This window comes from Thunnus maccoyii, chromosome 21 (assembly GCF_910596095.1).
Source record: "Thunnus maccoyii chromosome 21, fThuMac1.1, whole genome shotgun sequence".
In the NCBI taxonomy this organism is placed as follows: domain Eukaryota; kingdom Metazoa; phylum Chordata; class Actinopteri; order Scombriformes; family Scombridae; genus Thunnus; species Thunnus maccoyii.
In genome coordinates this window covers 19,098,086-19,115,254 of record NC_056553.1, presented here as the reverse complement: position 1 = coordinate 19,115,254, position 17,169 = coordinate 19,098,086, and the positions used below count along the sequence as shown (strand labels likewise).

The window sequence follows — 17,169 nt, the reverse complement described above, 5'->3', positions numbered from 1 at the left end:
AGGACTGTAAAACCCATGGACTTACACATGTAGGTTTAGATTTTGTCTTAGGACAATTAATATTGTATCTAAGTATCTATGTAAGTATGTGTGTGTATATCACCTAATGTGTCTGCTGTAATTATAATTTTACACTTTTACTTTTACACCTTTTAAGCCAAGAAATGTATCACTAACATAAGTCCATAATCTTGGATAACATTAATGTTTAGTACCATTTTGCTTGTTTCACTTTAAACTTGCTAAAGCTACAATTCAAAAGGCAAATTAGAAACCATGCAATTGTTATATGACTAACAATTTTGATATAAAAGTAATCAACCTGGTATCACACCAAAGCATGTAAAACACTGATCAGTCCACCCTGCCAGTGGTACATTTTGCCTCACCTAGGCGTGAAAAATACACGCGTGTATGAAGGTGCAGCACCAGCAGGGGGCAACAGTTTTATGGTGTAAAAACACCCAGATGAAACCTCAAAATCTAGAGTCATGAGTTAACAATCAAAACTGGGAGAAAGCCTAAACCAGGTGTATTCCTCCAATGGGAACTTTTCAAATCCGAATCGGCCGACTTACTCATCATTAAAAGATCCAGACTCCAGCTCCTCACCCCAGCACATCGAACTCCATTCTCTGTGAGAAGCCCCCCCCCAGGGAGCAAGCAAGCATTTCTACAAATCCATCATCAACTTTCTTAAATCCTGGTGCTTTCATAATTTGTAACTTCAACTGGAAAATCAGAACTAAGCTGTCGTATCTTGATTTGCTTCGCTGCTTCTCAGGTAATCTCAGTCATCTCATCTGTTGACGTGCTCTCTCATACCAACTACACAATACATAACTCATTAGCCATAGCCTTGTACCAGTTTTCCCCTTCCCTATTGTGTCTTGTTTGTAAAATAGTAGTGTTCAGTACTTTTAGCTGTAGTATTAGCAATGTGTGTAACAAGTGAACTTGTTTATGTTTTCTTGTGTTTGCATCTCAGTCACTTAACCTTAAAAGACCTATACCCTCACAAAATCATAATTAAGATCAATAACAAACATAATTCTAATTGACCTCTCTTGTGTGGCCAACAAGGAGGACTATTTCCCTATTATTATACTCTAATATGAGGTACATAACTGGACGAATAATTTCATATGAGTTGTGCACAATAATAATTCATAATTCCCCCTTAAAATCATAATACTATTTGAGTGCAAAAATTCCTTACACCCATCAGTCAGACAGAGATAGCCATATCAGCATTGGCAACATGAGAAAAGAGCCTCATGAGTGAAGAAAACACCATATGGCAATATTTCCCTTCACAAGCTAAAGCAGATACAGCATTTCTAACAGAGGGAGAAGTGTTGACAGCGTCATCATACTGTTTCAGTTTGTCTAATTCACTTTGTGTGCACACAAATACACACACAAACATACAGTGACAGCACAAACGTGGTAAGATCCTAAACCTCCCCAAGCGAGATATTTGATTCTGATCTGAAGACGACAGGGAATGATGAATAAAAACTGCTTGATAATGGGATCATTGAGTCATGAAAAGCGATTCTGAGCAAGTTATCTTATGCAGAGGCCAATGAATGCAGACGCTCATTATGTATGGCCACCCTACAGTGCTTTAGCTTTCAAGCAGAACAGGAGCATACAATAGAGCTGCAACTGACAAAAGAGGAGAAGAATAACAATCAAACAAAGAAAAAGTGCCATATTGAATTTTCCAGACCTTTTCTCCTTTAGCAAGGTAATGTAACTTACTGGAGCACGATGACTCAGTGATGATGTGGGCTGATGATGAGATGATGGTGATTATTATGTTAGGGTCTGGGTAAAGATCAGTATGTCTGACTTACTAAGCTGACCACAAATAACCACCAGGGCTGCATAGTTGTATAATTGCAGGTTTTAAAACAGGTATTTACTAACACTTATGATGTACTTTACAAAAGTCTCTGCTAATTGAGAGCTTTTCCTCTGTTTAAGATGTGGCCTGTGCATATTTGGATGGAGATGTTTTTTGGAGAAGGCTGTTTCTTCTGAAATTGAAATATTGGTTTGAAAATGTAATATGTACACATTTTTTTTGCAACTGTGCATTGTTCCTGCAAGAAGGAATGTTACAGGCAGACCATTTTACATAAATATTGCTGTCAGCACTCAGCAAAGAGGTCAGTTATGGAATTAAAAAGTCTTCCTGGAATTACAAAAAAAGTTATGTGGAAGAATTTTTTTTTCTGAAAACTTTTTTTTGCCATAAAAAGGGTTAGGTCTAGGGACAAAAAAGCAAACAAAAAAACATTCTCTTATTCCAGCTACTCAGTAGTGAGGAAGCAATTTAAAGGCTTTACGTTGGGCTTAAGATATTGTAATTGGCAGTTTTCACTATTTTCTGAAAATGAGTAGACCAAATAATTAATCAGTTAATCAAGGCAATAATCAACAAATTAATCAATAATGAAAATAATCATAAGCTGCAGTCTTACAATATAGTACTCAGTGAAAAAAACAGTGAAATGAAAATTGCTACTATAAATGCAATGTTGGTCATTTGGCTTGTGTTGAGGTTTGTGGTGCTGAATGGACAGCTCCCGTAGAGTGCACTGAGTATGCATCCTTTAATATGCTGCAATATTCTTTGTTCTTGTCACTTGCATAGTTTTCATTGTAATATCGTCGGTATTAAACTGTTCATAAGAGCGCCCAGACACTTCTCTTCTTTCTCTCTGTCTCTTTTCTAAATCTGTCTTCTACCCTGATCCTTTCTTTTTCTTTCTTTCTGTGCTAAAATAACTACGCCACTAATTTTAGACCTGCTTTTCCCAGATGTTAAATCACAAATACTGTACATCAGTCAATCTGCAATGATAAATCAGTTTCAATATCATTCTGCCATGTTTTGTAGTCTTAATAGGGACGCCTTCTGATACAACTTTGAGAAAAACAAGCCATTTTGTCTTTCTGTCATTTGGCCAGCTCAAAAGTTTGATGTGGCCCCATATAAAATATAGACTAATGTGACCTCACACATTAGTACCTAAAAACTGCCATAAATATTTAGTAAATTGAGTCTTTTCAATGTTGATCTGAAATGCACAAAACACTGAAAACCTATGGCCTAGATGTAAACACACACAAACACAGTTCTTCACAATCTCTGTGCGCTCTTTGAATCTTGATCTCTCTCCTCTCCTCTCTCTCTTACACACACACACACACACCAGTACTGCCTCCTTCAAGCAATTCTTTACGTCTCATGCCGCTCTCATTAATCACCGGGAGGCCAGCCTCTCATTTAATTTAGTGGAAACGCTGCCCCCTGGTCTGTCAGGGTCTCTTGTTTTCAACACAACAGTGAACACCGTAACCACCAAGGTATTAATGACCCCCGCCCCGGGTTTAAGAAGGAAAAGAGATGCTGAGAGGGCAAAGAGTTAACCCCCGCTGTTTTCTGGGAAACCGACAACATTTTCTGTAATTACACCTGCTCTTTGGGTCTTGCCCTGGTTTCAGATGATGGCCTCTGTTGGGCGTAGTCATGGGAAATGTCTACTCTAGATATCGGTGTTAGGTAACAAGGGAGAGGGTTGCCAGAGTTTAATGGCTGGTGACATTAGCAAGGAGCAACAATGGGTTTTTACTAGGGTGCTGGATGATACAGAAGATAGCAAAAGACAATTAAGAGGTAGTGGCTTTTATTATTTCCTGCTAATCAGTTTTCGTTTTTACACTGCTCTTCCTTGAGATCACTTGTGACTCAAACTGTGACATCAGTACTGAAACTTCTCTGTTTCTCTCTGTTTTATTCTGTACAAATCTGAAACATAAGACACACTCTCCCTTGTGCTGAAGGTGATTAAAAATGCATAAATCAATTCATGATACTGAGTATAAAAATGGATATTTGTTTGTACAAAAAATATCAGATTATTAATGAGAAAATGTGAGTCTGTGGGTGAGGAAGATGTTTGATGCTGCAACAGTGAACATGCTTTCTCATTTCTCTAAACACACATGTGAGTGCGCACACACACACACACACACACATACACACAGAGGTCAAATGCAGTCTAACCTCTTGCAGTCTGCAAACAAGCTTCCAACCCAAACTGATCAATTCTACGCAATCTTTAGGGAGTCACTTTGTTCAAGGGCTCCAATCAGTGATGTCGCTTATGAAATGACAAGATCGCTTCATGTCACTTCACCTGGCCTCGCCTCGATTCTGTATGGCACTATCGTCCCAGTGATGGAGCTGGCTCACTTCTCTGCAGTGAATTCTCTGTCACCAGGTCCACAGCCAATAGTCTTTAGCTGAGAGCAGTATCAGTGAGGCCCAGCATGTCGATTCTATTGAACTGGCTTGGCATGTCACAGGCAGTAAAGACCTCTTGATTGACTCCTGCTTGGATAGCATGTCCAACTGCATACATTAGTAATGCTGAGGATTCGATAGATGGATGGCTCGGGTGGATTGATGCAGGCAGGCGGCGCATTTACCTCAATGCAGGGAACCGGAGATGAACTGAACTTGATCACAAAATATACTATAGTGTTATGTTGGCCTTGTGTGGCTGGTTATACAGTAGAACTCATGGGCGACTAAGATGAATATTTACTGTCATGCCATGTTAATTTTGCAAGATCTTATTATTTTTTAGATTTACACTGAATTATTTTGAGAGAAACTTAAAACAGAAAGCAAGAAGCTCTCATCAGCTCACCAAAACACTCATTAAAATAATTTGGAGTGATGCAGTTTTTAAGCGTGCCGTCATAGTTCAGCAGCTGGGTCAGTGTTGTGTGTGCCACTCCAAGTCTTAATTGGCCACTTAAGCATATCTCATTTCCAGTAGAGTAAATGCGCCGTTGTAAATACGAGCACAGCCAGGCAGTGCAGTTAAGCAGTTACGACTGCAGCCTCTTCAGAGACTGAACTGCCCTGCGGTAAATAATTTGTTCATGTATGTTGCATCTTTACAAGCTGCAATGAAAACTGTTGTTTGCCATCGCTGTCCTGTCTGGCCTCAACTCATTTCCTGCGATGTGTCTCTCTTCTCTGTGTCTCTCTCTGCTTGCCAGCTGTTGAAATAAATAAAAACAGTACTGACGGTGAGAGGACTGACCATGCACCTGTTTAAAAATCTAAATTAAAAACCACATCTGCACAGCATGGCTGCTCTTAGTGATCTGTCTTGCTTTTTCTGTGATTTCAAGTAAGTTTCTCTGCCTCACCAGACCACAGTGTTTTTTGAGATTTTGTTTTTTTGTGTGATTGCTAGATACTCAAGAGTATGTCAGTCTAAAAGCCTGTGTATAAATTATGTGTTATGTTCCTGAAGATTTCAAATTGAACTATTAATATTACATCATTTCACTTACTTATCTGGCTTCTTAGGTAGGTTACACTGTAAATGTACTGTATGTACTGAATAGGTCTATAATGTCTCTTCATGCAGTGGCTCTGTAAATTTATTTTCTCATGCCAACAAATTGAACCAAAGGTTGTCATTTATGAGTGGAGTAATACAAGGAATCTGCCATGATTTCTCCCTCAGCCTCCACTTTTCTCTAACCACATACACACCTTCTAGTGAGACGAGAAGGAAGGATGGGGAAGAAGGATATAATTATGAGGGGTTTGGGAGCTGAGGTCCATCCTAGGGGAGCTTGTGCTGAGATCTCACTCCTTCCACTTCCCACAATGCACTGCAGGCCGGTGGTGGGGGAGAGGGAAGGCAATTAGCAGGTAACACGTTAGCAGGCAGGCTGATGTGTATCAAGCCAATACCCAGCTGCAAGCTACAGCATGTGTCAATGGGGAAGAGTGTTGTAGTGTATATTGAAGAAGCTATTGGTGTGTGTGTGTGTGTGTGTGTTAGGGGGAGATCAGGTGGGACAAATATATTGTTCAGTAAATTTCCTTCTGTGAGCGTGTTGTGCAATTATCCTTTCCACCGACAGCAAATCACCTGCGCTCACACCTCAAGGCCTTTTACCAGCCACTCCTGTGTTTTTATTTCATTTTCATCACACATAATTAAGCCAGAGTATTCTCTGAACCACCCGCCCCTTGCCACTTCCCCCACCCCACTGCCCGCCCCTTGCAACCCCCGGTGTGTTGTTGCTCATTTACAGCAGACACTGAATGCAGACATGAGCTAAAAAAAGCATTTATTAACCAAGCGTTTGACCCAATTGGCTATATGAAAACACCTGGGCGTTAGATTGAAATTTAATTGCTTCACTTAGTTAACCCACTTAAGGACCATGTTGAGTCTAGTCTGTTCAATTTGTTGGGATCAGCAGCTTTGTGCGTTGGGGATGTTGTAGGCTTGGATTGTGGGTAATTACTATTAATTAGTGGCTGATACTTTTGGCTTTGAAGCCGCAATGAGCGAAATGGAGCGATGTCGGGGAATGAACTTGGATGAATGGAATTATGTAGATAATGGCTGAAGTGATAGAAAGGAAAAGGGCATTTTCCTGAGAAGCTGGGTTTTGTGTTGCCTTGTTTTTGTTTGCCGTTGCTGGCATCATCAGTGGGAAAGCGCAATATGTCGTCTGCACCCACAGTCTCAATGAGAATCCCATTACTGCAGAGGTCATAGGCACACTGCTTCAGGTAAGCTAAGTCTCAACGGGATGCTCTGCTTGCATTTCCACCAGGATAAAGAAAAATAATAAATTTGTGCCCAACCATATCTTGTCTCCCACATTTCAAGGAGAGCTTTAAACTCTTGTCAGATATAAGAATATGTTTGCTGCATTCTTTCAGACAAAATGGAATCAAAACTTCAGCCAGTCTTTTTTTCTCTCTCCTTTTTTTTTTTTGCCAGTCTAGCAATTTGAGCTCATAGCCTCATGGGTAATTTTATGAATACATATCAGGACCTTTAGCTCAAAGGCGGTGGCTGGCACACTCAATAATGCCTTGAGCAATATCACTTTGAGAACACCACACAAAAACAAAGATGCCTTAGCTCCATGAATATTTATTAATAGGAGATACTGGAGCAGAGTTAAAAATGACGGGCTAATAGGTGGATGGAGAAGAGAGAAATGAAGAAAAAGATACGCCGAGCCAATGAAAAAGCCACCGAGCTTTCAAAGTGAAACAGGCCCAATAGCAAATGAAGACACAACATGGTACGCATGGGGAACCTTGGAGGTAATTTGCTATTAAAATGCTGTTAAATACACGCTTACTCCACTGAAGCTGTTGCAGCGGTGAGGGAGCCTCTCCTGGTATCCACATTCAGGAGCCTCTTTGGATTGGCAGCACAACAGCGCTGGTGGGTATGAGAGCCTGCGGGCCTTATTGGCAGTCTCCATCATAATGCCGATGGCGCTATCATTTCTGGATGTTGATTAAAATGTTGGCAATGTTAAAAGAAGCTGAAGGTTAAACCACAAAGGACTCCATGTGAAGTCATTCCACACCACATCCCTTACCCGCTCCTCTTATACACACATATATACATATTAACAAGTGAGACTTTTTTAACAGAAAAGGAAAGAAGCACATTGAACAGGAGTGTATAGGAATGCTGATATCTTCTTGATTTTTAACTCAACTTCAACCACTTTGTCATAATCAGTCTCAGTAAGTCCTGTCTGGATATTGCTAAGACGGTTGCTGATACTCTGATCCAGTGTTGCTCAAGGCTGCTATAGTGGGCTTAAACAGCTTGTATCATATTGGCTTTCAAAATCCTGTTTTGGTCAGCACTGGGGTTCAATAACATTTTATCAAATCTGAACCCTTTCAAGTCCCTTATTAAATCCATTTAAGTTCAGCTTCAAACATCTGTAACTAAATAATCTAAATAACTAAATTATCACCTTTTGTTGGCTTAGAAGGAAGAAACACTACAGTTTTGAGTGACAGCCTAATTAATGTTCACAACCTGAAGGTCAGATGAGCAGCTTAAGATATTATTTAAACATGTATCTGACACTTTGAATAACAAGCGTAGCCTACTTACTTTTGCACACCTTATATTTCATTAGCTACTTAACCTAAATACTTCCCAAATCCAAACTATTACATGGATGAGCTTAAAAATGGATATAATGTGTATAAAATGTTTAACTGGGAGATTCTGAGTACTGAAACGGATGTAACTTTGTCTTGTTAAACTGTAAAAACACACAGTTTCTTTAACTTCACAAACTACTACATTAACAGCAAGTTTTATATTTGCTTATTCACATAATTAATGTTAATTTAGCTACAAGCTGATGCGATCTCCTGCTGGTAATGTTTCTAATTCAAACAGGTGAAAGCAACAGTCAGTGCTAGCTAAAAATGAGAAGCACATTGTTTGTACATTTTTAAGAGCAAGGAGGGACAAAAGATTCAGTTGAACATTTTGATAGCCTCACAGTTTAGAGAATCCAGGTGTTTTACCAACCTTGAACCCACTCCCAGTCAGCACACAGCCCCTGAATTTGGTGCAAACAGCAGATATGTTGAGTATCAAGGTCAGAAAGCGGTGAGTGGTTTAAGGTTGTGCTTTTCCTCCAAATTATTATCTTTATTCTGGGTTCAGGCTAAGCTGTGGTAAAGGAAGGTGGGCAAGGTGAAAGAGGCCAGCTGTCACTGGAGTTTCTCACTGAGACGTTAACGAACACAACTGTAGGGCTATCTGTGTCATCTCCCTCCTCAACACCTTTCCTTCTGTCTGCTTCTCTCTGCCTGGGGAGCAAATGGAGAGACGCCTTTCACCTGGCTCCCAGTAAAAAAAAAACAGCTGAATGAAAGGACATTTTCAAAGTAAGGAGACAGGCTTGAATAGTGCTATTTTGTCTGCCTCTCAGCATTTTTCCTAAAATAAACAAACACAGCCACATGCGCCATTAATCTACAATGAGTCATGCCCGTTGGAAGTCAGATTTGCAGTTCTTTATTTGAAGCTGCAGCCAGCGTTGGCATTGGTGCTGGAACGTGAGTCACGGTACGCTTTGGAAACAATAAGGTTATCTTTGAAAATCGAGTGTGCTCGTGCTGATTTTTTGAGAGTGTGTCGAATCACATTTCAGTGTTAGATGTCAAGGAGTGAGGGATTCCAGCTCGGTTTTTCTCTAAACTCTCTAGTATTAGGACACCCATTAATAGATAGGGGGTGGAGAAAGTCATAACATAACTCTCTATAACACAGTTATAGAGACAGATCTTTACTCACTGTAATTACAGGATTTAGCCACAGTCGTGTGACACCTGGAAACTAAATGTAATGAATAGTGTTGGGAGACTCGACAGACTGCTACAACTCACAAGCTGAGCGTCATGTGGCCGACAGGGTTAGCCGAGCTACCACCACCGCTAGCGAGCTAATCTGCTAGCATGTTTACTGCTGCCTGACCTCTTGTTTGTGCGAGCTGTTACCAGTTATCTTGTGGGTTGGACTGTTGCTTAATTGGGCTTTATTTTTAAAATGGACATAGTTCAGAAGGATACAATTATTGAAAATGGTGTTTGCTTTCCTTCTGCTACAGTAGCAGTTAGCTTTGCCTCCTACATTTGATATTTTGGCAGATTCTTTGATGACAGAACTGCAATACCGAGGGGTATGACTTTTTATTTTTTGAGGGATGTTGGGCTGCTAGTCTTTATTTAGTTTGTTTCGCTCATAATTGTTGTTTTTACTGTTGGATATTTTTGCATAGATTACTTTTGCATCACAGTGATAAGGTGTTGCTTTATCAAACTAAATTGACATGAAAGAATAAAGAACCTAGACTGTTTTTTAGTGACAGTTGTGTTATGTCGCCAAGCTAGCAAGGCTTTCTCTGTCTGTCATGTAACCACATTCCAGATTTCTTAGAACTGGGCATCAATTGTTGCTGCTTAGACATGTTGTCATATCAGCTTTGTGTAGAAACAACGCTTACTAATCACATCTCCGTTGCAGACTGGATGTTGCTCTCTATTGCAAAGTTCTTCAAAAAACAGTCCAGCAATTCAAATTGTTCAAATAAACGCCAGCAGTTTTCTTCACAGTGCTTTATGCTGCATGAGGATCATAAATTAATTTAACAGATAGATATCCCCTCAATACTCATCTAGCCACAGCAGAAAATGAATTTCCTGGGTTTATTGTTAAATGAAGGTTCTGGTGAGCAGGATGTGAGTGAGGATTTAGTGCACCTTAAGGGAGTCCCTCTTTCCAAACTGAAAATATGCTTCTGAGATCTCATCTCATATTAATTTGTCATCGAGAACGCAGCCGTGCTTTTGCTCCACGCCACCCTCTGGCTAACTCTGAGCTATTCATTGCCTTGCAGAGTTACAAGCCCTGCTGCCTTCATTCTGCCAGTGCTTGTTCCACAATTTAACTTGGCTTGTTTTCCTCAGTCTCCCCTCGCAACCCTTTGTCCCTCTCTCCCTCCTGATCTTCTCTCGCCCATCGACTGTGACCTTACTACAATTATGCATTCTCCAGTGGGACAATTAAAACTGAGCTACCTTCCCGAGTGGAGAGGAGAGAAAGAGAAGGGAGGAAATAATGATGCCACATTTGTTCGTGGAATCGCCTGCCTCCTTTGAACTAGTTCCTCTTGAAGTTCTGTGTGTCTGTGTTTCAATACCACCGCTAGTCAAGGACATGCTGCCCTTTGTATTGTCCAACAAAATAAAACCTATCTGTTTTTCATTTAGTGCCGGAAAATTCACTTATGTTGACGTGGTTGTCCTCTTTCAACCCCCCAATCCCAAACACCCCCTTCCATCTTTGACAGGTGCAAGTGCAACCTTCACGCCAACAGCTGTGTATATGACAAAGAGAAGTTGAGCTGCGAGTGTGAACACAACACCACTGGCCCCGACTGTGGCCGCTGTAAGAGGAATTACCAGGGACGAGCGTGGAGTGCTGGCTCCTACCTGCCTATCCCCAAGGGCACGGCTAATATCTGTGAGTAGACACAAACACACACACGCATACACACCACAGACATGTTGACTAATTAAAAGGATGAGTCACATGACAGAGCAGGTATCAGTATAGGTCTTGCAGACAAAAATACAAGCACTGGGCTAAATTACAGAGATTTCTCATAAAGATTTCTACAAAAAATAACAATAAAAATAACAAAGGCATCAGCACAGACAGCTGGCAAAAGTTGAATCTCAATTAGCAGCATCATGTATCTCATCTTTGAGAGTCCTGGCAAACATCATTTTAATACTGAGATATTGAGTTGTGTGGTTTCAAAGCAATTTGAAGCAATTAACAGTGTTTCAAAGAGACAAAATGCAGAGAAGCAAAAACAGTAGGGAGACCAACTTTTCTGTATTTGATTTTGTAAACAAATGTGTCCAAACCCAGACTAGGATGTAGTCTAGCTAAAGATGGTATAGCATGAATACAACCTCTTATCTGCTCAGTAGCCTCATGTTGTGATTCAGCCTAATAAAACTGGAATAAATTTCAAATGAAAATCTTTTCAACAGTAGCAGGAATAGGACAAACAAATTGTAAAATTATGCTAAACATGGGCAAACTGCTTTAGCAAGAGGCACAGTGTTGGCAAGTCGTAAGTCAGTGGTAGTGAAACTTCACACTTAACATCACGGTCACCAAATATAACAAACTAAACTGCATGGCAACACAAGTGTAAGAAAAGGCTGTCCAGCAGCAGCAGCAGCAACAACAGCAGCTGCAGCAGCAGGTGCCCTGAGTGTGACTTCACTCTTCGTTACAATCTCCTCATCCTTTACAAAACACCCACAACATGAAAGCAGCGCTTTGACTGAAAAGACTACGCTCTCTTCTCTGTATGTTAACAAGCAGAGCGTGCAGCATCAGGATTACAGTTCGCTTTACTTTTCAATTTCACGTTTTTTTAAACCTGTATTCAACAAGGCAAGCGACTAGTAGACCTCATGAGACAAGCTCTGCTTTGATGAAACTTGTGGCTCAACAGCAGTGAGAAAAGTCATTTAGGAGTTATTCATGAACAAAACGATGATTATATATGATTGTACTTAATTGGAAGTGCTGGTGATTTTTTTTTGTGGTGTCATACAAACCTTCAGATTACAGTAACCTTCAGGTCACACAAATTTAGTGTGAAAATCTGCATTAGCAGCATGCCACTGTTGACTGCATGTGAACTATGATGGATAGTGTGTTACAAATGCTTTGCACTCCAGTGTATTTTTAAAGATCCCCTCCAGAGATGTTTTAAGATGTTATTTAAACACTCTACCTTGAATAATAATTTGTGTCTGATATGGTTTTTCCACAAAAAAAGTTCAATTATCTTAATCCTGAAAATCCTTAAAATGACACCAAATCCTTCTCCTTCATTAGAAATTCCAGAATCTATAAATATGCAAATTTCAAAAGTTCATTTCATTTCAAAAGTGTAACTGCTGATCACAAGATGTCAGCTACTTCACTGTAAAGTCCATTCTCAGTGTATGTGCACTGGAGGCTTCATGTTTCCACATCACATTTGTGTAAATTTGAACATTGGATCAGGATTGGCTCCAAACTAGTTGTGATATCACAAATAATGCTTGTAGGCCTGCCCCTTAAAATCTGATTTTCGATCAGCACAGAGAAACTTTCCACTTTCAGCACTGTCAAACTCTGCACATACATTATTCTGCACAGTGAAGCTCAAACATCCAACTGAAGGAACAAGAAGAAAAACACATTTTTAAGTAGAAGTGGACTTTAATGCCAGCTACTGTATAAGGTGCAACACTGAGGGAAGGGATAATTCAAATTATCTTCTTATCTTATCTAAGTTTTTTCATCTTGTTTACTAAAGCAAACTGCTAATTTTACCCTGGACTGCATGGTATTAAACAATGTATCCATGTTTTTATTCTGCTTTTAGGTTCATAGTTAGATCGTCAACGATGTGAGACTGTTTCACTCACAATTATTTGGGAAGATTAGATGATTTTTTGTCATCCCCTTTTGACCCCAAAGTATTTTCAGTAAAGGAGGGCATGTACAAAAGGGAAGTTACAAATAGCACCATACTAGGTTCCCATCTGTCATAATCGGGAACACACTGGTCTATAATAAACCTACTTCATCCTTTAATGTGCAGTTACAGTGTTCAGGATTCCATGTATGATCCATCAGTTCTACCTAGCAGCAGACTGAATGATCTGGTATCATTATTGTCTTTAAGTACCTGTTGATGTAGGGACACAAGCCTTGCTTTACAAGATACACAATGTATTACAGTTGATAAATAATGTTCTCAAACTGCAGCTGCAATGCTAATGTAGGATAGAAGCAATTATTTACTTGAGCTGAGGAAATGGGGCCAACTCCTTTATGTCTAATGTCTTGTGGTGGACTCACATCATGCGAGTGTCTTTTCTCCATTCCTATATAGCTTATTCATGTGAGCTTGTGAAACCCAATGAGACATTATTTGTGATGTTGGGTTTTGCAGATACACAGATGCATGCCTTGACTAGAGGGAGGCATGTATAAGTAAATGATCCAGTCCAATGCCTCATGTGTAGACTTTGCATGTGCCTCATAATGGCCACTAGGGGGCAGATAGGCCAGCTGTTAGTGACTGAATGAATAGATGGTTAGATGAATGGATGGACCTCTGAGTAGACACAACAATCCTTACAATATCACATGAACACAGGATGCATGGCGACCGGTTTGCCAGCTAAAACAGCAGAGTGATGAGCAGCAGCACTATAAGTTCAAGTGCGCTGGCATTCATTTCAAAGCCCAAGTTTTATCCTGCTCCGTCTCCTTATTGCGTCCACTGTGATTTCTGCCTTTCTCGACGATGCTCGAGGACTCTTGGCCACCGGCTGATGACTTATTCTCCCCCCCAGAGGATCCGCGTTATGAGACTTAGAGTGGGTTAGTGAAATGGCCATTCCCAGAGCTCAGATTGACAGCACATTATTAAAAAAGGTAACACACACACACACAGGTGTTCATCCAGACCTTCTTATTCACACACACACACACATCACACACATTCATAACTACAACACAAGGACACACACACTCCCTTTGCCCTGCAAGTGATGAAAAACAGTCTTAGTATAAAGTGCATTATTATACTTTGTCTTGGAGGGGAAAAAATCCATAATGTAATAACGCTGTGAAAAATCTATAGGAATGCAAGGCTATCCCTCCTGAATAGAAAAAAAAATACACAAGGCTGACAGAAAAATGCACCTTGTGCTGTTTTGTAATTTTCTAGACCATTCAACACCAATTCCAAAAGTCTCCTTCCCTCTCGATGTTTTCCCTCGAACCCAGTGAGCATATGGCAGCTCTGCGGAGACAAATTTGTCAAAGATGAAAATTTAATTAAGATTTAATTTCTTTTTACTATGCCCATCAAGTCGTCTGATGCGATAAGGAGATCGATGAATCATCATCCGGAGGGGGTGTGGAGTTGTGGGGGGGGGGGGGGGGGGGGGGAGAGCAAGGATGATATGTCGTCTCACAATGGCAATGTGTTGAGAGCGAAGAAGAAGAGCAGGATTTAAAAAGTGATGAAGAAAGAAAAGGATGGCGGAGATAGGAGGGGAAGTGGGCATCACTCTCTGTCACAGCTAACTCAACCTTCTGGGGTGGCTCTGTCTCTCTCGCTTTTCCTCTCTCCCTCTATGTCTCTCACCCCCCCTCCAGTCCCTCAGCCTCACTCATTCTCGCTTCCTCCCTCTGTGGAGACAGAAGGAGAGGGATCAGTTTGAGAATTAACTATGGCAGTTCATTTCACTGTCGGGCTGAGGATGCTGAGGAAGATAGAGGTCAGTGGTGGAGGGGGGGGGGAACGCTGGGTGGCCTCTGAAAAGTTGATATCAAATAGTACGAATGTATCTGGAATTTTATAGTAGTGGCAAAATCCTTAAATAGAACTTTACATTGATATATCGATCTTTTTTTTCTCTAAGCAAACCACCAAACAAAGATGCATTATAAAAGCTCTGGGTTCTATCCTCTAAATTAACTCAAAATGACTAATCTGAATTATATAGTATACCATACATTATAGCATATACTACTATAATAAGACAATTAGCCTGGATGTTTTTGGATAAAGAATAAAATACAGGTCCTGACTGTATTTAAGGCTGTTAAAGTCATTTAATTTGCTTTGCAGAACAAACTGTAAGGTGTTAGGCAATCCCTGCCATGGTACACCAACATTTACAGTTACAATTAACAGGCTTGTTTTAATTTGAGGAGTATAGCATGAAGTGACTGGATAAGTAACATGCATCATTACAGAGTTAGTGTGAATGTGATTTTGGACAATGCAACAATGTGTATTGCCATCTTCAGGTTCCTGAGCTTTATTATAATAAATAAGGCTCTGACCTGTAACTAAACCTGTGCAGGTATTTGTGGTCATGGATCTAGTGTGACACTGTTGCCTAATACAGTGGTTCTCAACCTTTTTGGGCCCAAAAGTCAAACCAGAATCACACGGCACACCACCTCACAGTAGTCAATTACGCAGATTGTCTCAAATGTCATGATTACATTGTCATTAAAGATATTTCCACTATATGGCACACTGACATATGATTAAAGATGACAGGCAGCAATGACATCACTCATCAAAAATATGTAGGCCTATTTATATGAATCAGTACAAGAGCTTGCAAAACAAGTGTGCTACACATTATTGTTCAGATTAAATAAGAACAGCAAAAATAATTATGATTATTACGATAAGCCAATGTATGTTATGATTTGACAATGACATCAAGGCCTGTGACTGATGCAGTGAGAAAACAAGGCCTTGCTGATGTGCAATCAGAGATTGCAGAAACATAGATGAGAGAACGGTGCAATGTCAACAATAGCACAAGCAGCACTTTTATGTGGAAGTAGTAGGCATCTGATTAACAAGTGCAGATATTGTACAGAATTTGTATTTAACTCTTATCTGGATTAGACAAGTGGCATGCTCATATCACCAGCACCTGTTATAATCATAATCCAGAATTTACAGACTGAGAGGAGGGATGAGAGAGACAGAGAGAGAGAGAGTAAAGCTCTGGTGATACAAAATAGACTGGGCAATCAGAGCAGCCCTAATCTTTCATGGCTTTAGGGTGGAATTGAACTTTCAGTTTACAAACATACTAGCTGATGTATTATGTGGCTATATCAGGTCAGGATTAGTGGACTGGAGTACTGAAAACTCGCTATTAACGTAGTTGTCTCAGTAACATCACAACTTCAGGGAGGGAGAGGGAGGGAATTACCTGAATTTATCTGTGGAAGGAGTACTTTGTTTTCAAGAGCCTCTTCAGCTTACTTGGCAGCACTGTTTGCATCAGCTGGCATTAGTGAAGTTAGCTAACATAACTTTTCACTGCAGATCACGCTCTCAGGTTGAGGGCTACTGACATCTCCAGACAGTCCAAATAACTCAAGATAATTTTCTTACTTTCTGTTGCCAGTTTTTTTTCTCTTTTTTCTTGATGTGGACTGTCTTCCTTGTATCATAAAATAGATGGAGTCATTCATAAGATGTTGCTAGCAGCTCATTATGTGCATCCTGACATTTGATGTGCAGCTATATAATTATCCCCCCTCCTGTTACCAAAATTGATGTGAGAATATGGAAGGAGGATGTATCAGGTTTATAAAAAATGAATTGGTTGTTGTAAAATTCCATGGTACACTTGATCTTGCTTCACAGCATTCTGGTTGAGAACCACTGGTTTAATAGCTAGCTAACCACTTAGCCTAAGCCAAAAAACATGCAAGCAAAATTTAGCAAACAAATTTAATGAGCAGCAGAGCTGACGAGAGCAAAACAGTTTAGAGACTTACAAATTGCATTTACAATTTGTAAACTGCATTATAATGTTCCACTGAAAAGTTGTGTCCTGCTTGGGTCCTGGTGCTTGCATGTGTTTGTGTTGTTGCAGACAGTGGAGTTTTGTTTGATTTATGTACGACAGCAAAACAACTTTCCCTTAAAGGCATAGCGGGACAGACCAGACGTACAGGGTACAGGCAAGGTAGATGCTAGATTACACAGGGTCATCTGCTAATGCAGAAACAGGGAGGGTCATTATTTAAAAGACCGGTGTGTAGTATTTAGTGGCATCTAGGGATGAGGTAGCAGATTACAACAAACTGAAAGCCGCTCCCCTCCCTTTCCCCTTCCAAGTGTGTAGGAGAACCT

General features: G+C 40.2%; 1 protein-coding gene across 5 annotated transcripts in view; it reads left to right on the top strand.

Moving 5' to 3' along the window:
- Window positions 1–17,169, top strand: part of ntng1a (netrin g1a) — a 104,883-nt gene that overhangs the window by 60,902 nt on the left and 26,812 nt on the right. For all 5 annotated transcript variants that reach the window (XM_042400045.1, XM_042400044.1, XM_042400042.1 and 2 more), the window contains exon 4: window positions 10,750–10,922. In XM_042400045.1, the coding sequence (XP_042255979.1) occupies window positions 10,750–10,922 (173 nt within the window). The remainder of the gene's footprint in view (window positions 1–10,749; window positions 10,923–17,169) is intronic.